This window comes from Diadema antillarum, unplaced genomic scaffold, assembly GCF_040938485.1.
Source record: "Diadema antillarum isolate AM-2024a unplaced genomic scaffold, OU_Dant_1.0 seq00001204_RagTag, whole genome shotgun sequence".
Classification (NCBI taxonomy): Eukaryota; Metazoa; Echinodermata; class Echinoidea; order Diadematoida; family Diadematidae; genus Diadema; species Diadema antillarum.
The window spans coordinates 481,806-504,547 of NW_027271997.1; the positions used below are offsets into that span (position 1 = coordinate 481,806).

Sequence of the window (22,742 nt, forward strand, 5' to 3'; positions counted from 1 at the left end):
GTACGTGATTTAGACGTGGAGTGCTGTGTGACCGGGGTTAACATTCACGCTGAAGTCACCACTCGGGTAACAGTGGAGATGACAAGGTTACTCTGCTTCTTTACAATATAATGATAACCCTTTTATACTGTATCTTCTGTTAGTAACACTTCACAAATGTATACAACTGTAGTAAGTAGACAATTGTTACTAGTCAGCGCATGGAAAAGTGAGACAGTGATGTCTTCCAGCTTGTTCACTTAGTAATGTGCCATGGTGTAGCACACTATTTTTTGTGTTAGTGGATGAGTACAAGAGCAAGACTTACATGTACTGTTAGCTTTGATGGTAGAAATGTTCTTACACTATACTTCAGTGAATGAACTTATACATGATGCATTTCTTTATGCCTGAGTACTATTCATTAAACCAAATACCCATGTACAGTACACTGTAACTCTGTCGAGAGTGAGAAATGATGCAAGCTATGAGGATCACATTTGTTTTTGTGATGGTTTGAGATTGAGTGTACAGTATTCCGAAATGATTTATGATTAAAGATCTGTTTTATCTCTCATGCAGACATCTGACATTGCCTCGGCCACTGGACACAGTAAGCCAATGGGGAGGCAAACCAATCAATTGCAATATCTTCAGAAAGTGGTCATGAAAGCACTATGGAAACATCAGTTTGCATGGCCATTTCATCATCCTGTCGACCCAGTCAAACTCAACCTACCAGTGAGTATTTTCAGCATTAAGCTTTCTACTTGATTGCCATTTGGTCAATTCATACAGCTCCAATGGGGAATGTTTTAGAAGATTTGATTTGATAAGGGCTAAATCTGAAAATGTAACCAATACTGTAGACTTTTGTAACATTTTTTTACATAACTCAGTTGGATTTTAAACCCATGTAGCTTTGGCTTTTGCTTGATAGCGGTTTAACCTCGAAGTTTAACTGAATGATGGAATTAGCCATGGTAAACAAAGGAAGTACCTGTCGTATTTTATGCTATGAAAAGTTGAACACGCTTATCAACTGATGACGAGAGTTGTTGATTACATGTAGGCAAACCATCTGACTATACATTGTTGAAGTACAATGTAACCAGGTAAAACTTGACATGAAGTGATGAAATATGTGTTGTATGATTCTGTTTAAACATAGCACATATTACGTTTTACCCCTTAGGATTACTTCAATATAATCAAGACTCCTATGGATCTTGGAACAATCAAGAAACGACTGGAGAGCAACTACTACCACAGTGCAAAAGAATGCATCTCAGACTTCAACTTAATGTTCACAAATTGCTATGTATATAACAAACCTGGTGAGGTAAGTTGACACATTTAAATGTATCTCTCCCTCTGTTTCCCTTTGTAGCCTTTTTTATTTTTTTTGCGTACTGTATACGCTTAATATTTTGCAAGGTTTTTATTTTCGCGAATTTCGCAAGTCAGGTGCTATTATAATAACGACTCTGATCCCGATATGAATGTGACACATGTGTACATTTCTCCATTCAGTACAGCACTCCACGATTGTGAATTTAACCACTCTAGAAATCGTGGGGAAGTCCTTATTCACGAAAATTTAGACTCGCTAAATATATATGGCGTATACAGTATTCTCATATTTGTATTCAATCGAAACATGTATTCAATGATAATTAATCAACTAGAAGCCCATGCAAGATATTGTAGTTATTTTTGTGAAAGAAGTAAGCATCGGGGAAAACCACCAAAAGGCATTCTGTCATGACTTAGTTGTAAAGGATGTTACTGTGGTGCTGTCATACTGCTATTCTGTATTATACCTACCACCTGGTTACTTATAGTAGAAAAGAGTTCATTTTGTCTATTTGATACACCCCCACTTGAGAGGGATTCAATATATTTTATGAATTATCTACATATTGAAAATAGAACAATACTAATGTTGATGTCATTGATCTTCGGTTATTTTAAAAGTAGTGTCTCCACTAAAATTGTGTCTTGCATCAATAGATTTCAAGCATATTGTTTGATGTGGTGTGTACGTTTGCCATTTTTTTAATGCTTGTCACGCAGGATGTTGTTCTTATGGCGCAAGCCCTGGAGAAGCTCCTCCTCACAAAAGTCGCCCAGATGCCACAGGAGGAGGTTGAGCTGGCACCCCCAACCAAGCCAGGGAATGGGGAGGACATAGCAGGTCCCGGCAGGAATCGGAGGAAAGGAAGGGGAGGCGGCAGGGGGGTTAGTGCAAATTCAAGTGAGTAATGGATGACTTACCCATTAGCACTTACCATGGGTGCCCATTTCATGGGGGCATTGCTTGATCTCAACCTTGTCGCCAGTTTTTGGCAGTTGCCTAGATTCAAGCCCTGATATAGTGAAGGCAGAAACCTTCCTCTGTGTTTTGCCTTCTTACCAGGCTTTGCATGACATGAAATCTGTTTAGCTAGAATTTGCAGTAGAAATGCTGTCCCTGTAATCTGAGTTGTACCAAAACAAGGAGATTTACAGTTATGTATGATTGATTAATAGAGTGACAAAAAGCAGAGCTGCCATTCAGTATGTTTTTATGATATTATGTCAATTTCTACTTCATGATATGGTTGTCCAGTGAAAACTGTGTATTGTTCCCTTCTAAGATTTGATACTGTATGCATGATATGTGCAATGCCCCCCCCCCCCTTTTTTGTTGTTGGCAGAAACCTTTTCTGTTGCCTTCGCAATGTTTTTTTTTTTTTTATAGTCCATCAATTTATTTTGAGCTTGTAGAGGTTGGCAGCCCTGCGAAAGAAAAGATTGTGTTTTTGTAATGTATATGCATAGTGTTTTCACATAGGCAACTGCCCCTGTGTGTCATATATGCGCATTCAATGAAAAGACTTCAATTATTTCTCTATTCCTGCAGGGCTTGGTATCCAGAATACCACACAGCCGTCACAGGTCCACAATGCAACACAGCCAGGACAGACAAAAAGCCCCTATGTACCACCCCTTGCCATGAAATCACCTACAGCAACACAACCTTCCACTGAACTTCCGGTCCTTCCGCCTGGAGCAGCAAACACACAGTCCACGCCGACTGCCATGTCATCATCGGCGCTGTCGACGACGGCTGCATCTACCACACCAACTCCAGGAGTTCCAACCAAGCAAAACTCTCTTCCAGGACCCCCAAAAGTAAGGGCCAAAGTCCAAGTATCAGTAAAGTTATGCTATATTCATCGTCCTAAATATTTCTTGAGGTCCAGACTAGCATTGAACAGAGCTCCCGTGGCATTTGATTTCTGTGATGAAGGTTTAGGGAAATGTTGCTTGCAAATTGCATATTGATATTGAGACATTACTGGGTCTATTCATGGAAGATTTTACTATGACTGAATTCAAAGGTTGATGATATTTCAAAAACTACCTGACACAGCATAAGAAATAACATAGCATGATTTGTGCTGGAGTAGGAGTCAGTGTCTCTTTTTCCAGCAGCATTCAGCTTACATCATATCAAATGTATGTTTAATTTGCTTTTTGTCTTTATTTAGTCAGTCACTGTACTTTAATGAAAGTTCATATACATCGCCCTTCTACATATACCTGTATTCTTATTTGATCCAGGCAAAAAACAAAGGTGTGAAAAGGAAAGCTGACACAACAACACCCACAACTGTAATAGAGCCCCCTGAGCCCATCCTAGCCCCCAACGCAGACTACAACCTGGCCCAGGCCAAGCCAGCCAAGATCCAAGCCCAGCCGGCAAAGATCCAAGCACAGCAGCGGCGAGAGAGTAGTCGGAGGCACATAAAGGCGCCGAACAGGGAGCTACCTGAGTCGGATCAGCATCAGAAGGGAAAGAAGGGGAAACTGTCAACACAGCTCAAGTACTGCTATGGTGTCATCAAGGAACTGATGTCAAAGAAACATGCAGTAAGTAAATGGTTGCATGCCATGGTCTATGGGTCACACATCTTTCTTCTCCTCTCATTTGCTCTAAGGCTTGTTGCATCATATTAGCATTCATCGTGACCTTTTGGCTCAGCTTTTGAGTGATTCTCAGTCATGATGACTGCGATGATGTGGAAATGCATTTTCTTTTTAATGACATATATATTTGCCACTGTAGTATTTCTGCAGTTATGTTTTTCAAGCATGGGGTATTAATATCTTTTATAGCTCTTTAAAAAAAAAAAATCTTTTGCTGTCATTCGTGGAGCCTACAATGTGTAACTGTTTTCTCCTAAGTCAATGATAGATGTAAGGAAACAGGATGTTTTATAAATGTGTGTTGACTATTTTCAGTTTCACAAACACCCAATAGATATGCATCATTCATATGCCATTGTAAACAAAATGTCTATCATGTGCCCATACCAGTAAAAGATTGCAATTTCCCTGTGGGATGCAGAATAACGAGCCTATTGTACCTGGCTTTCCGTATGTTGTCAATCTCATAGACTACTTTGTTTACCATCATTTCCTGCTGTACATTTTACAGACATACGCATGGCCATTCTTCAAGCCTGTGGATGCAGAAGTATTAGGGCTTCATGACTACCACGACATCATCAAAACTCCAATGGACATGGGTACTGTGAAGGTAAGAGAAGTGACTCGGGAATGAACCGTGGTGATTTCAGATGTTTCAAATGGCTTTCTAGATGTTAAGCTAACATATCCTTTGCTCTTCGTTCTTTAATGTGAGAGTTTCTAACAGGACTCGACAGACCACATCTCGTCCCTTTATGGGATTCTAGGAAGTGATTTTTATGCCTTTGCCTACAAAGGCCCAAATTCACGAAGGTGGTACAATCTTGTTCATGGTTTAAACCATGGACAAAAGACCGTAGTGTTGTGTGGGGCGCCAAGTGTCACATGACCTATTTCTTTACGAAATCGGTCATTTCGTCGACGAAATGACCATATTGTTAACGAAATTATTTCGTCGTTAACATTTTTGAAGAAATGACTGATTTCATAACGAAATAGGCCATGCGACACTTGGTGCCCCATACAAAACTATGGTCTTTGTCCATGGTTTAAACCATGGACAAGATTGTACCACCTTCGTGAATTCAGGCCCTTGGGTACCAGATGCATTGTTTTACTGTATTCTGTTTTGCCCATCTGTCCATTAAAACCATGTTAGGAAGGAATCCTTGACCCAGAGGTGAAGATAGCTGACTAGACTTGAGATCCAGTCCTCAAATTCAAAGGTCACTGAACTTAGGCTAAAATGCCATGTTCTTATTCTAAACTTTGGCAAGGAAAGTCCAATGGGAATACAAATTAGCATTAATTATGCAGTGCTTATATGACACAACAAGAGTTAAATGTTTAAGTTACATATCGCTGAATTTTTCAAAGTTACATTTGTGAGCTGTAACTGTAACCATTTGTGTCTTGTGGTAATATAGTTCTGTGGGGAAGAAAAAGAAATATGGTACAATTGTGAGTACAAGGCCTATCCCTAACTTTCAATAATCCCTTCCCCCCCCCCCCCAAAAAAAAAAAGTCCTTGACCTGTGTGCTGATGGCACTTGTGATCATTAGTGAAAAGAACAGAAAATTATAAAGTTGCTGAATATAGTGATTTACTTTATGAGACTTAGACTTTCCATTGCATTGGATGCTGTTGACAAAAAATTGCTCTGGCCATTAATGTGCCTTGCCAAAGTAAATGGAAAAATAGTGAACCATCATTATATACAGTGTAAATTTTGAATGTACATCAAACTAATGCCTTAATGTATGCTCTATTTCTGTAGTTAAAGCTTGAAAACAGGGATTACAAGAACGCCAATGAATTTGCTGGTGACGTGAGGCTGATATTCACAAATTGCTACAAGTACAACCCACCGGACCACGATGTTGTTGGAATGGCCAGGAGATTGCAAGTAAGATGTTAAATTTTGCTGAATTTTGATTGAAAATTTCAGCTGAAGCTCATTGTTAAAAGACGCTTACCAGTAGGAGTAACACTGTTTATAATAATGGGAAAATTTATTATGACAATATTTCAGTTGTTTTAGTTATTAATGTTATGATGGGGATTATCAAATTAGTGTATTTTTATTGTAATCATCATTTTTATTAATGTTATTACCTGTGGGAAGGAGGTTATGCTTATGTCGGTGCTGGTTTGTCTGTTTGCACAACAACAAAAGAACTCAAGAATATGCAAAAGGATTTGGATGAAACTTACAGGAAAAGTTGATAATGACATAAGGAACAGACAATTGAAGTTTGGTGGTGATCTGGGAATTTTTATGAATTTTTGAAGAATTTTTTAATCTTTTGGCAAATAGGGTCAATGAACTTGGGAATTCAAGCTGCGCGTATTTGAGGTTTGCATGCACGCACAATATCACATGCTCTGCTCGAGGCGCCGCGCAGCATGCAGGCAGCTGATAAGGTAAACACAAAACTCAAATGAGGCAATTTTCAGCAGCATGCGTGCGTGGGTGGAAATGAACTGCTTGGCAGAGGTCTGTGCTCTCCCAAGTGCTTTTTTAGTTATCGTTGTTATTAATATCACTGCCATTATTATTATTGTTAACAATTGTTCTCCCGTATCCTCATTTGCATTTTGTATTTGATGTAAACTACTACCTGAACACGGCTCAACACTATTTTTTTTCCCTTGTGTCCGGACTTTTTAAACCTGAAAATTTGGTCGTCCAAAAAAGAAATGTAGTGGCCCAAAATAAACAGAAACATAATATGCTCAGTATTTTGAATCTTAATGCCTGATTGGGCCAACAAAAATTAGCCATTTTTATGCCTCCGCCACGAAGTGGTGCCGGAGGCATTATGTTTTCGGGTTGTCCGTCCGTCCGTCCGTCCGTCCTTCCGTCCGTCCGTCCGTAATGAATTTTGTGGACAAGGTAACTATCAAAACCTGTTGAGGTATCCTAATGAAACTTGGCATGTATGTGTATTAGGGGGTGAAGTTGTGCCTATCAACTTTTGGGTGCACGTGCTCAAGGTCAAAGGTCAAAAGGTCAAGGTCAAATACATAAAATTTCACTATTTCCACCATATCTATGCAATGCCAGAAGATATTTTCTTGAAACTTAGTGTATACATGTATTACCCAATTTAGATTCTCTGGTGAAAGTTTGGGTCATGAGGTCAAAGGTCAAAGGTCAAAAGGTCAAGTAAAAGTATTAAAACTTCTTTTTTTTTCTCTGTAAATTGGAAAATTGTTCAAGGTATCTTCATGGAACATAGTATATACATGTACGGACTGGCAGTGATTATCTAGAGAATGTAGGGTTCATGGGGTCAAAGGTCAGGGGTCAAAGGTCAAGTGCAACACTTCAAAATTTTACTATTTCCCTTATGTTCATGCAATGCCAGCAGGATTATTATTTTTTTTTTACACTTGGTGTATGCATGTGTAACCTAATAGAAATTCTCTGGAGAGTTTTTTTTTTCTTTTTCTTTTTTTTTTGCCTCAAAGGTCAAAAGGTCAAAGATCAAGTGAAAGTGCTGAACTAACTTTTCCTCCATATCTCAGAAGTGGCTCAATTTATTGTGAAACTTTCTGCATATTTATGCATGTTCTACCTGAAAGTGATTACTAGTATCTTATGAATTTTAGGGTCAAAGGCCAGATGAACATGGTAACAATTTACTATTCAGTACAGAAATTGCACTTTTTCTCCATACCGGTACCATGAAAATTACTCAATGCATAAATGTATGAATGGGTCAAAGTCAAGTTAAAGTCCTTAAATCCCAAAATACATGCTTTCCTATTCATCCAATTAAACCAAGGTCAAGGAAGGTGAACATTCAACACATTTGTGACAAACTTGTCATTTCAATATTTTGCCAGTTTTGTGAAAATGTAATCACACATTGTCCACATGTACTATCTAGACCTATTAGGAAAATCATGCATTATGGCGGAGGCATACCAGTCGCCATAGCGACATTTCTAGTTTTTAATTTGGTGGCCCGACATCAATTTTTAGTGGCCTTGGGTCACCACTGATGTTGAGCCCTGCTGGATAGTTTTGGAGCTTAGGTGATGGGAATCTTGGACTGTGGCCTCATTGATTATTGTGTCTCTTTTTTCCAGAATGTGTTTGAAGTGAAATTTGCCAAAATGCCTGACGAGCCACTGGAGCCATCGGAGGTGGAGAGTGATGCCGGGGGCAAAGGGGACGCAAAGCCTGGTGACAGTGCCTCCGAGGCCTCCGCCACCCATAGCAGCTCAGAGTCAGAAGACAGCGAGGAGGAGAGGGAAAAGAGATTAGAAGAGTTACAAGCACAGGTGAGCATAGGACAGAATGCTTGCCCATTGGCTTGTCATCTGTCAATGTCTATGGCATTTGTATTCTCTCATGTGTATGTCAAAAGCACAGATTATGGAGAGCAACCATTCCTGTACCTTTAAATCTGTAATGTGTGTGATGTATTGTCATTATTTATTACTTGTAGTCTATGTCAATGTAGTTAAAACAACTACTGTATGTATACGCCATGTATTTAAGTGAGTTTTTATTCTTGCAGACTTTGCAGGTCGAGTATAATTTGCAAATTTAACAACAATTGAAAATATTAACTTTGATCCCAGCATGATTGTGACAAGCACGTGTACACGTACTGGTATCTACACAGCACTTGAACAAGGTGCGTGAATAATACAGTTTAGAAGGCCTAAGACTTGGCACACCTACTGTATGGATGGGTGCACACACTTCCTGATTTTTCCTGTCCATTGCTCTACTCCCACAATCGCAAATTTAACCATTGCAAAATTGTGAGGGAAGTCCTGATTTGGGAATACTTAGGTGCATTGAATATAATGGCACATCCAGTAAGCTTTTGGGTACCATTACAAGACCTGATGCATACCATTTTGATGAAACATGTTCTGAATTATTATGTAAGTGATACTTCAGTATTCTAACCAATGTTTTGCTGAAGGAGGACTGCTAAAAAGATTGCCACACTAAAAATTTTATTGGAAATGTGCAAGCTCACTAAATTCATCCATGCAATGGCCATATTGTAAACATTTAAAAGGCAAGATTGTAATGACTTTTTTTCTTAATGCTATGGACAACACTGGTTGGATGCAGGATAGGTGTATTGCTTAGGGCATTATGAGAACAATTGTGTCTTGTTTTGTATCTTTGTTGCAGTTGTGCCTGCTTTCTTCACAAAAGTTCAGCTATTGTCAGAATGTGTTCAGAGTGGGTTGACTACTTCTCACATTCAGGGCTTCTTATTTGTTCTGTCTTTGTCAATTAATATCACTTTTGGCCTTTCTCTCTTGTTTCAGCTCAAAGCAGTCCACGAACAGCTAGCCGCATTATCTCAGCAGTCGCATCGGAAAAAGAAGAAGAAAAAGAAGAAAGACACGCACGATGCAGAGAAGCGAAAGGAGGAGTTGAAGAAGGCTGAGGAGGCAGAAAAGCAGAAGAAGAAGGACATTGAAGAAGCATTGGCGAGGAAAAGGAAGGAGGAAGAGGAGGCCAAGGTGGAGCAAGAAAAGCCAAAACCTGCTGCAAAGAGGCAAAGAAAGACGACGAAAAGCAATGAGGAGAAGGCCAAGCCTAAAAAGACAAAGTAGGTGTCACTGATTCAGAGAATTTCTTTAGCCTTGTCCATTTATATTACATAAAGTGAACCTAATGCGTTATTTTGGCTTCCTCAGTGTCAGAATCTGTCACCAGACCATACTCGTCAATTTAATTGCTATGAATCACTGAACGTTACCGCATGCTACATGACAGAATTCGTTTTGCTTCATAGCTTGAAGTATATATTTTGTCATATGAGAGTAGAAAGTTTCAAACATGCCCTGTGGATGGTATTGGTTTGTGCCACTATAAGTGTTTGTTTGAATTCATGGTTGCTTGCCTTGTATGTTGATATGAAACTCATTTTCTAAGTGTGTTACTGCTGGTTTCTTGGAAATGCAAGTAAGTATGGAATTCTAATCGTATTTGTAATGTTAAATTGACCTCAGCGGGCAAGAACCTGAGCTTATTTCCAGACATGGCTGTGAGCAGTGAAAGGGCACTTAAAATCAGCTGAGGTCATAGCAATCCATCCATGTTAATCTCAACCTTTCCTGAAACCCGATGGAATGAGTTGATTCATGCCATGGAAACATAAATTTTATTTTATTTAAGCAGTGCTGCACACTGGCACTGATCCGACGGTCCCTGACCAATAAAACTCACTATCGGACCAATAACTTTTTTTTTACAGGAATGGACCAGTAAGAAATAGAAAAATTGGGTACCTACTAATCCAACAGACAGGTCAGACCAGTAGGAAAAATGGGTTAGTGTGCAGCCCTGCTTTAAGCCTTATGTCAAGAGTTAAATGTTAATTTCATAAACATGCGTATCATAATTTTTCCTTTTTTTGCCACAGTGAATCAGGTCCCCATTTCATAAAAGATGTTGGGATGGCAACTCTTGCTGGAATAGCAACTTCCAATACTAACAGCCAATCAGGAAGCTGGATTCTTGTCGTTGTCATGACAATTGCCATTCCAGCAAGAGTTGCTATCATATGAACTTTTTATGAAACAGGGCCTAGGACTATCGATGATGCCTCCAAACACATAGTATATATGTAATGTGTATTACTGTGTTAATTTTTGTTTTCTAACGTGAACACCGTAAGAGCATTCTTAAGAAATGTGGAAGGTTTACACTACTTCCAGCCAGTGCAACTTAAGGACAGCTTAAAGGAAAGTCGGTGAATCGTAGCTGCACAGGAAGGAGAACACTTTCCCTTGATGTAGAGATGATCGTTATCTTTTTATTCCAAAAAATCCAAAAAAAAATTAAAAATCCAAAAAAAATCTGAAGGCATATGCTTGGCATTACAAAGCATTTTACATCTGTTTTGTGATTGGTTTTTACATGATTTCTCTGTTTGTTGCAGTAGCAGAAGAGTTGGGAGGAAGAACAAGGTCGCTACAAGTGGCCAGCCAGAGAGTGAAGATGAGGACATGGCCAAGCCAATGTCATATGATGAGAAGAGGCAGCTTAGTTTAGATATCAACAAATTACCAGGTAAGTCTGTTCTTTGTATGTATCAGCCTTCACATCATTATACTGCTGTGTTTTCAGAGCCATGAAATTGTTTACAATAGTGTTCATACTTGAAGTGCAGTACAGCAAAGAGAGAAAATTGCAAGCGTTACCTCAATGTAAATTCTATGGCAAAGCTATGGCTATGATGCTGTATCAATGTAATGAGGCATATATATTAATTAATTGATTTCTGTGCTGTTGTGTGTGTGAGTAGAATGTGCAAAGTTGGCATCCTCTCAGACAAGTCTGACATGTGAATTTGGCATACAAAGAGTTGATGTGCTCACTGGAATTTTCAGCCAGCATCAAGGTGCTGATGTTCCATTTTGAGAGATGTTTTAAAATTCAGGATAAATAAGACACTTAACTCTAGCAATTAACTTATTATAAAAGCTCAACTGGGATTGTTGGGAATTATTATAAAAATGGAATCAATTATGTTTACAGTATCCTCTGCCAAAAAAAAAAAACAAGTAGGCATCGAGAGTCACCTTGGGCAAAATTCAGAATTGTCAACTGTTACTTTTGCTGTATTTTGTACTGTTTTATGCCGAAAAATACTGTAAGTTTGTGGAGGAAAAATGCTTTAGAAATATGCCCTTTTAGCCCTCAGAAAACTGCAGCGCTGTTTATGATGTTTGCATCCCTGAGAATGTCATGAAAACATGACCTTGGCATTCCATGATGGGCTAGTTTTAAGATGAGCATGGTCTAGCAGAGGGGAGTAAACACCAACATGGCACATTGAGGAACAAGCTTGGCAAAGGCTTCGATGCTCACATACGATGCGTATTACTTATGGAGCTGTTGCATGGTAACTACTGCTGAAAGGTTGCCTGATGTGCATTAACAAATACTTCCCAAGTGTGAGTGAACACAAGTATCTCACATCAGTACATCATTCCTGTCATTGATTCTGAAAGATTGTTCCAGTTTTGTGATTAAGTTTCCTCTTACCACTACCCGTCCATTTCCCCAGGGGACAAACTTGGCAAAGTTGTACATATAATTCAGTCAAGGGAGCCCTCGCTAAAGGATTCAACGCCAGACGAGATTGAGATCGACTTTGAGACCCTCAAACCGTCCACGCTGAGGGAGCTGGAGAAGTATGTCATGCAATGCCTCAGGAAAAGACCGAAAGCCTACTGTAAGTCCACCAAGTCACTGTTTTCCCTTGTCAGTAATTAAGTTTGCATTGCCTTAAAGACATAATTTACCATTTGCAGATGAAACAAAAACCCAGTGTTAGTTCTTTAAAATAGTTCTAAAATGTGAGTTAGGGGTAGAAATAACCACTGTAAAAATGTGAATAGGTAAAATCAATATTTAGTATTGTTAAATATAATAAATGTGAAACAGCAGTTATAATAAGAATGTTTCCAGACTAAACCGTCTACAGTTACGGTTTATTGAGAAAAATACAGATATCTCCTTATATTTCAGGCATTATCGCAAAAAAATTTTTATCATAAGATGTTTTGTGGTACAACAGACCTACACATATGCATTAAATGTCACATCTTGAAAATTTTTTAAATCACTGTTTCCAAAGGTAAATAGGGACTTTGATATGATATAATGCCAAGACTTCTTAGTACTGGTAAGTGCATTGTTTTCCAGTTTGCCCTGTCATATGGTATCACTTCAGAATGGAGATTTTGTGATAGTATACTCCAGTATCATCAAGACAACAGGCATGTCTTTCGTTTGCTTCATTTTGTATTGCCTTTTCTGTTATTTTCCAGACTTATATTGTTAGCATCATGCTGAGTGAACCATCAACAAGCTATCACACTCTTGTTCCCATGCATGTCTTCTTAATTTTGTCCTCATTGTTTTCTGTTGACCATGCCAGATGTGCGAAAAAGCACCTCTGCAGTTCTTGGAAGAGAGTTTACGAATATGTACACACATAAAGCTGTATCATTTAACTACTTTTATACTGTCCATTTTATTCATATGTACATGAAGACTTCATGCATGCACTGCAGTCAGTGCCTGCAGTGTTTGCACCGTCACTTTTCTATTGGTGACAGAAAATAGAAAAGCCCTTCAAGTGAAGATGGCACACCACCTTTCGTGAAAGCCTGAAAAATGATTTTTCTTTCACAGAGGCTATGTAGTTCACCTTCACTACAATACAAATCTCTGTTCTGTAGGTGCATGCTCTTCTTAGCGCAAAATTAATTTTAAAATTCCATCACCCACACAGCCAATAAGAAGGGCCAGACCAAGTCAAAACAGGATGCCCAGAGGGAAAAGCAGAAGGAACTTGAGGATCGCCTGAAGGACGTCACTGGACAACTTGGTGGCCAGTACAACAAGAAGGCAGCCAAGAAAGGTAACTATGTTTTGTGAGCAGAGAAAGTGTGAGATAAAAAGAGTAACAAGAAACCAAACATTTTTTTGGGGGGCCTTATTTCTTTGTTAACTCTAATTCCAAGGATCTTTCAGCATGCTTCTCAGTATTTCAACTTGGCAAGTCACGCGTATGTTTGATGTTCTGTGGGATTGAGTGTAATGAAGCAGGCTTCAGTAGGGACCCAGACTCTGCCTCTGTGGGGACAGTGCAAACAACACAATTCTGTGTTCATGCTAAATATCTTTGTTCTTTAATCCAAGTTTCATACAGATGCAGTGTACAAACAAAGATATGTACTTCAAAAAAAAAAAAAAAAAGTGATCAGAAGTTAAATTTCCCTAATAAACAAACATGCATGTAAACATTGTGTTCTTCATGAAAGCTAAGTATGTATTGCAACAGAGCCTACTCAATGCATTATCACCAGCAAAATTTGATTTCTGCCAATTCTGACATGTTTCAGTCACATATGATATGATTTAGAATCATACAATGAAAATCTGGCTTTGTGCTTATTTCTTCAAAGAGTATAACATATTTCTGCTCTTTTTAATACATGTAGGGTCAGGTTATCACTTGCATACTGCTATCAAGCTTATGGATTGATGGAAATTCCATGCATTGTTATCTTGAAGTAGAACAGCATTTTCCTTTTGATCTCATTGTGTCATGATAAATAGAATATATGGCTGTAAATGTCAATGTCATTTTGTAGGTTTTCTTGATGCCTTAATTTCTGTATAGCTCATGTAGTTTGTTTTTGAAGGGAACAGTAAGTTCCGCAAATGCCTTTTCTCATTTGAGGGAATTATTTCTGTGATTTATTAGCAGGGGAGTGTAGAATGGGTTACTACATCCAGAACATATCTGACGCCACTAAAATGTTTTGTTTCTTTTCCCTCCACACAGCTCAACAGGATGCACTGATGAATGAGGGGGGCAGAACCGAGCGCCCGCTCAGCGCCAGCAGCAGCAGTGACTCGGAGAGCGATGCCAGCAGCAGCACGAGTGCTAGCTCCAGCTCCGACAATAGCGAATCGGAGTCAGGTAGCTAGACTCAATCCCTCCTCTCTGTCTCTCCTCCTTGCCTTCCTCTCTTCACTTTCTCGTTTTTTTCATCCCCCTTTTTTTTTATCCCCTACATCTTCTTTCTTCATGGGTACATATGCCATGTTGATGTAGTGTCATGCAAATGTTCATTTTTCAACAAAGGAAAGCACATATCAGCAGGATTGTTGCCAAAACTTGTGAGATGAAATTTTCAAAGCTGTAGTCAAAAGGTACCTGTAACCGCAGACTTGCGATTGTTTACCATAATATAAAATGTAGACGACCAATGTGTATCAAAAAGAATGTTGCCGTTTGAACCGTTTTTCCACCTTGAATGTGGGTAACATACAAGCAAGTAGCAAGAGGAAGTCAGCCAATCAGGCTCTGTGTCAGCCAGTTCTAAATTTCAGATTGTGGTAATGCTGGCTTTTGACATGCTGGAAGAAACCATTCCTTGAATCTGGCTGAAATATTGTCATAGTCTTGGAACTTGGGTGTAATCCTGCTGTCTGGGCTATCCTCGCATCTATGCATACAATGGTGAATTCACATATCTTTCTGTCAAGAAAAATATATTCAATGTGCTTTTTGTGATGGCAAGGGGCACTCTGAGAATCGTGCTTGTTTTGTAATGATGAGCACTGTCTATTTATGCATATAGATGAGACTTTATAAGGTTTGATGCTGAAAAGTCACACCTTTTAAGTCAATATTTTATGTACCTGTAAAGCAGAACTTTTTTCCCTTCTCAAGCTGTACCAATGCAATGTTTTGTTAACAACATTTGGTGAAGAAACAAACATGATGGCTCCTTGTTAATTGCAACACAAGCTGTTAGCCTCATTCCAAATGTTGTGTGCATAGCAATTTTCGCTGCTAAGTTTTCAGTAAGTTTTCTTGCAGAGTTAAGTTTGTAATTTGTCATTTAATGACACATTTGATTTGAAATTATCTGTCAAAATATGTCAGGCAGTCTGTTTTTTTTTTTTTTTTTGTTATAATTGGCAATTTCTATGTGTTGACAAATTTTGTCATTGATGTTTGAATATTGCAAAAAAAAAATTTACAGTTCAGTGTTTTTTCAAGGAAAACATCCAAAATTCATAGGAATCAGCAGCATTAGCCTTCCAAATTAGAAAAATTGGCAGTGATTTTTAAAGTTTCTTGTATAAATTTTATCAAGACGAATGCACATAACTGTAATTTTCCATATCTGTGTAGCAGAATTGTACAAAGAGAAGATTCTAAATTATCCTCTGTGCTCCTTCCAAATCGTTAAACTGCTTACACTATCTGTAGGAATTACAAACAGTAGGTGTGGAATGACTTCACTCTTTATTTCCAAGCAGTCTGATATTCCTTTGTGTGATTTGTGTGTTTGCTAGTAACGAGGACAAAAAAGCATTTTTGCGTATTTATATGTTGATTTTTTATACATGTCTTAATCGTGAGTGTAAATTGTAAAATTGTTATAAATAGTGATTTGACATGGCTAAGGAAAACGTGCTTAATCCGATCATATGTATGTGACTTGACAAAGAGTTATTGGATGAAAGCACTAAAAGTTTTCAGTGACAGCCTCAACACACTGAATCATAACCCCCACAAAGCACAGTTCTTGGAATATGTGCACATGAACATTTAGACTTCAGGAGAGGAACGAAGGAAGGTGTGGGGTAGCCTGAAGGCTGCTAGTAGGAATTTATCAACAGGCCCGACTCCAGCCAAGGTGTAGTGTCATGTGTGTTTTAGTGAAGAGGAAGGGGGTATGGGGACAATCGCTAAATGTATTCAGCAATCACATCTACTCTGAATCTCAGTTGAGAACCAGCTCCTTCAAAGGGAAGACATTCTGACTCCAATAAACACCAAAGTAAAATTTTGGTTTTGCTCACCACAAATGGAAACTTGGTAACTTGTGGGGAAAGACAATGGGAGGAAAAAAATACCAACAAACCATCAGCTGCACTTCCTCCATTCTCAAGTGTAGTGTCATGTGACTGCCTGTGAATGATTGTAGAGTGTGTGTCCTGTGCGTGTCGTTTGTGTGACTTGTGCAATGCAAGTGTACGTCGTGGCTGCGCCGGGCCGTGGAGAGCAGCGGCCACACCCCCTTTCTGGCGGTGTGAGCTTGTGCAGCATGGTTTCACGGCCAGACGATAGGCCCTGCAGTCTGACGGCTCGCACTCAGTTTCTCTCCTCTCTTGCTTGAAAGGAGTTTCTGTTACTTAACTCATTGAAGTTCTTTGAATATTTGTTAGCCAAGAGTTCAAGCCAACATTGGATTTTGATTGCAGTACACTAAAGTACATTCAAAGTAGAGTCAAATTGGAAGGATTTTCAGCCCCCTCCATAGGGGATTCTGTACTGCCTGTCAGCTGAACTGGGGATTGCAAAATTATTTTGAACTCACTACAGTTTACGTTGTATGTCTGTAAGCAGTCAGTCAATCGATTCTGCATTCTGTGAAAACCAGGTCGTAGGGTTAGGTTCATGATGGTGCTTCACTAAGACACACATCCACTCACTGAGCGCAGCCATTTAGAAATGAATGGTATGCTGATGGCTGGAGCAGGCAAAGCTGCCAAACTTTTTCTACTCAATATCTTTGCTCTGTTCCCTCTTTTTTGCCTTTCCCTCAAATGCTCTTTGTCATTTTCTACTTGTATTTATAGCAACAAAAAGAGAAAACGAGAAAAACAGATCGGTTTTCTCTGTAAGCTCAAGAGTCAAACATGTTTTTCTGGTGTATGCACCTCGAAAAATAGTCTCTGGTGTAAATATTCTTTTGTTTTCATTACTGAGATAGTTATCCACAGCTAAGGCAGCACACATGCATGTTCCTACACCCCACATAAACCAAATTTCAGCCTCTCTCTCAGAATGTTCATCAGTATGCTCAATATTATGTCATTGTCTCTCGCCCTTTCCAAACCTGTATACAAAACCAATGACTATTTTTTGAATGGTATTGAGACTCCCACTTGTAAATAATCTTCAATGCCTTTTTACTAGCCTCTGATAAATAATGCTTTCGTACAAAAGAAAAAATTTCCAAAAAAAAAAGAAGGTCTTATTAATTTTGGTTGTTGGTGGTGCTACCATTGTCAAAATTATGATTTGTAGTTTGTGTATGAAGCAGTAAAGTTGTGCCGTTTCTGAATATATTCCTGTTTGAACACCTAGACAATACTGCAATTTTTTTTTCCAATTTGTTTTGTACCACAAAATTAGGACATGAATGTTTCTGAAAATAGCATGGGTAATTTTAGTGTAAATGGCTGTGTATAGTGTAGACTTGTCTTGTGTTTATGGCTCTGATTAGCATTCGACCGTAATCCATGCTTGTAAATAATAAAAGTGGTGACAAAAACCCAGATTTCTTGGCAATTTGTCAGAGAGATATGGCCAAATAAAATCAAATACTTTCCATTGAACATAATTCAGAGCAGTTTGTTTCCAGTATTTCTGTGTTTGTGTGCTCCTTATATCTAAACAAGTACTGCACATAAATCCAATGTTGGCTGAACTGTGTTGGTTACAAATATTTGATCTTTTGCCAAGTGTGGTATTGTAGTTAAGTGCGAGTGTTTCATGAATTGACATATGTGCAAACAGATACATTCTACATGTTGAATTCACCAAGTGTACATCTTTTGTGTAAAATGGAGATCTGCAATGTGTGGACTGTTGCCTGATGTCCATTGAAATTTTGTTTTATCGCATCTAATGACTCATTAATTAATTTTGCTTGTTTTGAAAGTGAGGTCTTGACTTTTTAGAAAAAGGAAACCATCAAAGAAATCTGGACTCTGAAATAAGGGAGAGGGGAGAAGCTTGGCATGTTACATGAAAAGTCCATGAACATCCGTTTTGTGCGGGATTTTTGTAGGCTGAATTACATTATTTTTTTAGAACATTATGCTGTGCTACTGTTTCATGTTTTTCATTTTCATCGGCATGAGATAAAAACCATGAAAACTTGGGCTCCTTTTATTATTGTGTGATGCGAGTCTGAACTTCGCAAGATGAGGTCATTGGCTCAGACATTGTTTTGTTACACCAAGATCAACTTAAATGTATGCTGGAGTTGGATGTTCAACATTAATAATGATCCACAGGAAAACTGAAACCTTGGGAAGCAGGAGTTCAGGTTTTAGTAGCAGACAGATAACTGCTCTGAAGGCTTACATTGTAAGTTATTTAGTGTGTGTGTGTGTGTGTGTGTGTGTGTGTCTGGAGCAGTTTGTGTTACCCCTGTGTATGTCTTTTGATGACTGTATGTCTATGAATAGGTGTGACAGAGTGGTTTGAAATTATCTGCATGTGTATTTGAATGGCATTGTACAGTAAAGAGCTATCTTGTAATTTATTGATGGTTTTTTTTTTTTGTGTACGTGTGTGTGTTTGTTTTATGGTATGGGTGTGTGTGTGCAAGTAGATAACATGGTTATTGATGTCTCAAATTATGGAATGCTGGTAGCAATGAAATTGTGATGAGAAGGCAGTCCAGTGCACTCCCGTTATAACGAAATTCCGGTTACAATAAAGTAAAAATTAGGGCCACAGCGTTATCCACTGTATGGGCTTTTATTGTTTATTTGTTCGGTTATAACAAAATTTCGATAAAACGAAAGAAAACTGCTGTCCCGAGGAATTCATTGTAACGGGAGTCCACTGTATGAGATATTATGCTCGCTTGTGACACCTAAAATGTGATATATGAGTCCCAGTGCTGGAAGCTGTTTGATGTGTGCGTGCTGTCACAGAAATGAGAAAGGAGGAACTGCAGCAACTTCAGAACATATTTGAGAATTTAACAAAAAAAAAAAGAAATTGATCCTCACGAGAGTCAAATATCACTAAAATCTGAATTCTATATCCAGTCCCGAAGACATCGACTCACTGGATAGAGTATGCAAAGTTCACTGTGGATGTGACAATACAGTGGGTATCATGGAGGCAGTAGTAATGTGCAGTAGGAATTACATGACAATGTACTCATTCAGTCTATGACATCACAGTTGAGCTAATGCACAAGAACAACACACACATTCACACATTCTCGTAGAATAAGAAGCTTCAACTGGGGATATGAAAGTTTGCTCAAGATAACTGGACATATTCCATTGTATTTGTTTCTTGCTGGGAAAATTCTTCATTCCGAAAAATTGACCAGTACTTTAAAAAAACATCCCAAATAGTGTTTAAATTCAGATTAGCAAGAAAAAACAAATAAAGCATGTAGTGTATACATTGTAGGTGCTTGCCTGTAAATACAAAGGTGTATTTTACAATTTCCCCATTTGATTTCTGTGATATCCTTTTCACCTATTTGCAGGCATTGAATATGCAGAATGGGCAAGTCATTAGAAACCCTAAGTACCCCCAGGGCCTTGTGAAGGCACTTTTTCATTTGTTTTAAATACTCCTAGCAAACAGACAAATGCCCGGTGTGAAATGTATCCCTTGTTGCCTGGAGTGAAATACTATAATAGCTGTAATCAAGCCTTTTATGAGGACACTCACAAACACATACATGTATTGTGGATGCATGTAGAGCCAGACTGGTAGTTAGTAAAGATACTCCAGTATTCTTAAGGAGAGAGTACCTCCAAAAGTCCATGTGAGATTAGTAAATAGGTAAACCAAATTAGAACCCCCCCCCCCCACCCGCCAAAAAAAAAAAATTTAAAAAAAAATTAAAAACATCTGGCAGTTTTACTATCAGAATGTTGACCTTGTGTTTCATGGACTTTACAGCATTCTACCAATACATCTTATGTGTTGCATTCTTCTTGTGCCTTTTACCAAAATCACCAAAATTTGATTTCTTGCATTTTCATGAAATATAAGGAGATGAATAAGGCCTAGATGAACCTAAAGTGGAACATGAAGGAAAATCTTTCAGCAAGAACACAAATACTCTTATCTATGATTTTCTTACATTTTATTTATTCAGATAGCGTGTCATGTTTATTTGTTTATTCTATTTCAATTCGATTATTTTTTGTGTGTGAATTCTATTAATAAGAGGAAGTGCATTATACAAGGCGATACAGTTATTTAACTGTTTAACAATTTGAAAGGACAAATCATTGAATATAGTACAAAATATATACAGTTCGTACAAATGATATTGTAGCCAAAAAAGAAAAAAAAAGAAAAAAAGAAGAAGAAGTGAACAATGCACACTCTGGCATTGTAACAAAAAAGTAAATATGGCAATGGAAAAGAGTGTTCCACTGAAAAGCAAAGCTAGTAGGACATGGCTCACTCAAAAAGAAAAACAGTGACACCAATATACCAATATATCATTTATGCTAAATTAAAGATAATATAAAGTTTTGATACCTCAAAAGTTTCCCTGAGTTTCCTTGTCTTAGTTTGTGTTTCAGGTTAAAGTTCCTTTCATATAACTAACACTGTGAGACCTACTCGCCCCAAAGTGCTCTCATGTCTTAGTAGTCATGCAATAATGGTTTCGTACCAGAGCAGAGCGGGCTCTGAAAAATTCGAACGAGCCATTAGTTTGACTCGACGTGGTACCGCGACAATCAATATACATGTATTGTACGAAACCATTATTGCATGATTACTAAGACATGAGAGCAGTTAGTTATGAGGGTTAGTTATATGAAAGGTACTTTAATTAACCTGAAGCACAAACTAAGACAAGGAAACTCAGGGAAACTTTTGAGGTACCAAAACTTTATATTATCTTTAATCTATGCACCATTGGAGCATTTGATCATTGATATAAAATGGTACTAGTAATAGAAAGCATATTATTATCGGTACTTGTTTTGGAGTACAAACGAAATACAAACTCGAGATAAACAGCAGTGTTACGGCACAAATATAGACATTTATTCATTCATTTGATCTTCTGTTATTGTTTGGAGGAGAAGAAGGTGGACTGCCACCACATAGTGTGAATTAGCCCAACTACACATACAAAACAAACTTATGCTGTACGTCGAACTCGGGTAGTGCAAAGCTGTGCACCCTATAGGAACTGGTTACCAGTTGTACATCTTTACACACACATACTATCATTTGACACACATCACATGCACACTCACTACAGTCGAGAGTCTGAGAGGCAACATTGGGTGTGCGCTATACAAGGGTGCAAGTTTAACAGCAGTAGTATGCTGTCACACCTATGATCCAGACACATACTCTCTCACACACACATACACCAAACACCCACATACAAGCCCTCAATGCACCATCTTGCGTGGTTCACTTAATGTTGTTGGTGCCACATGTCTTACGTCCAGCCAAATTAAGTTTGGGAGTACATAACTTACAATAAAGTTGGTGCAATATCATCCAAAACACATTTTCATTATTACTGTTTGATATACCCTTAATTTGATATGAAAATATGCCCTTGGCAAGTATTTTTAGTGAGCTTTCAATAGTTCAAAGCAAGAGCTTCAGTTCCACATGGGTATAATTATGTGGCAGCTTTCAGAAACCTGTTTTTTCATTAAATGAAATAAAAACTTATCGTCCTTGTTCCTTAGTATAATAATGGTTCGCCTATATACAGTAAGTAACCATGGAAACTGACAGTCGATATTCAGTATGTGCTAAGTACACTGTATCATGGAATAAAAAGCACTAACCTGCTTAATCCAATAAATCAGCTCAAGAAATGGATGAGCTTCAAGACAAACAGATTCTGCACAGAAGTATGTAATGTCTGGGTTACTTCAAGATGGTAACCATTGATATTGCAACAATTTTAGATTGCAACACTGAATAGTTCAGCTTCAAAGAATTTGTACAAAAATTCTCACAGACACACAGATAGCTGAGGTCATCACAGAGTATGTGGATAAAGTTTGAAAATGAGAGATGATCAGTGAAAACCCAACTTTTCTCCCTGAAATAGGTACTCCCAAGAAACAAAGGAAAGGAGGGCGACCGCCTGCTTTGCCCGCACAAGCCAGAGAGGTAAAAGCATATACGACAGTAAAGCTTGACGAGAGAGGCTCTATTACACCAGACCAAATGCCCAACGAATACCCAACGAATTCGAAAACTTGGAAGATATGTTCGCATCCATTGCTAAACAGTTCATAACATGTTTGAACTTCTTTGTATTCAGTACCTATTGGTAGGAATTCACAGAGATACACTGGAGCTGATTTTGAAGATGTCCAAAATTTCCAGCAGATCTCTGCAAATCCCGACAAATGGCTAATGAATACAAAGAACGTCAGACATGTTACAAACTATTCTAGTATTAGCAACGGATGGGAACGTATCTTCAAATC

At 38.3% G+C, this 22,742-nt stretch overlaps 1 protein-coding gene across 1 annotated transcript in view; it reads left to right on the plus strand.

Annotated features, from left to right (window-relative positions):
- Nucleotides 1–22,742, plus strand: part of LOC139744697 (homeotic protein female sterile-like) — a 55,992-nt gene that overhangs the window by 20,319 nt on the left and 12,931 nt on the right. Inside the window, exons 3-16 of the mRNA XM_071655120.1 lie at nucleotides 562–720; nucleotides 1,175–1,321; nucleotides 2,056–2,236; nucleotides 2,885–3,156; nucleotides 3,589–3,897; nucleotides 4,466–4,567; nucleotides 5,736–5,864; nucleotides 8,057–8,251; nucleotides 9,266–9,552; nucleotides 10,888–11,018; nucleotides 12,019–12,186; nucleotides 13,252–13,380; nucleotides 14,311–14,448; nucleotides 22,358–22,419. Of these exons, the coding sequence (XP_071511221.1) occupies nucleotides 562–720; nucleotides 1,175–1,321; nucleotides 2,056–2,236; nucleotides 2,885–3,156; nucleotides 3,589–3,897; nucleotides 4,466–4,567; nucleotides 5,736–5,864; nucleotides 8,057–8,251; nucleotides 9,266–9,552; nucleotides 10,888–11,018; nucleotides 12,019–12,186; nucleotides 13,252–13,380; nucleotides 14,311–14,448; nucleotides 22,358–22,419 (2,409 nt within the window). The remainder of the gene's footprint in view (nucleotides 1–561; nucleotides 721–1,174; nucleotides 1,322–2,055; nucleotides 2,237–2,884; nucleotides 3,157–3,588; nucleotides 3,898–4,465; nucleotides 4,568–5,735; nucleotides 5,865–8,056; nucleotides 8,252–9,265; nucleotides 9,553–10,887; nucleotides 11,019–12,018; nucleotides 12,187–13,251; nucleotides 13,381–14,310; nucleotides 14,449–22,357; nucleotides 22,420–22,742) is intronic.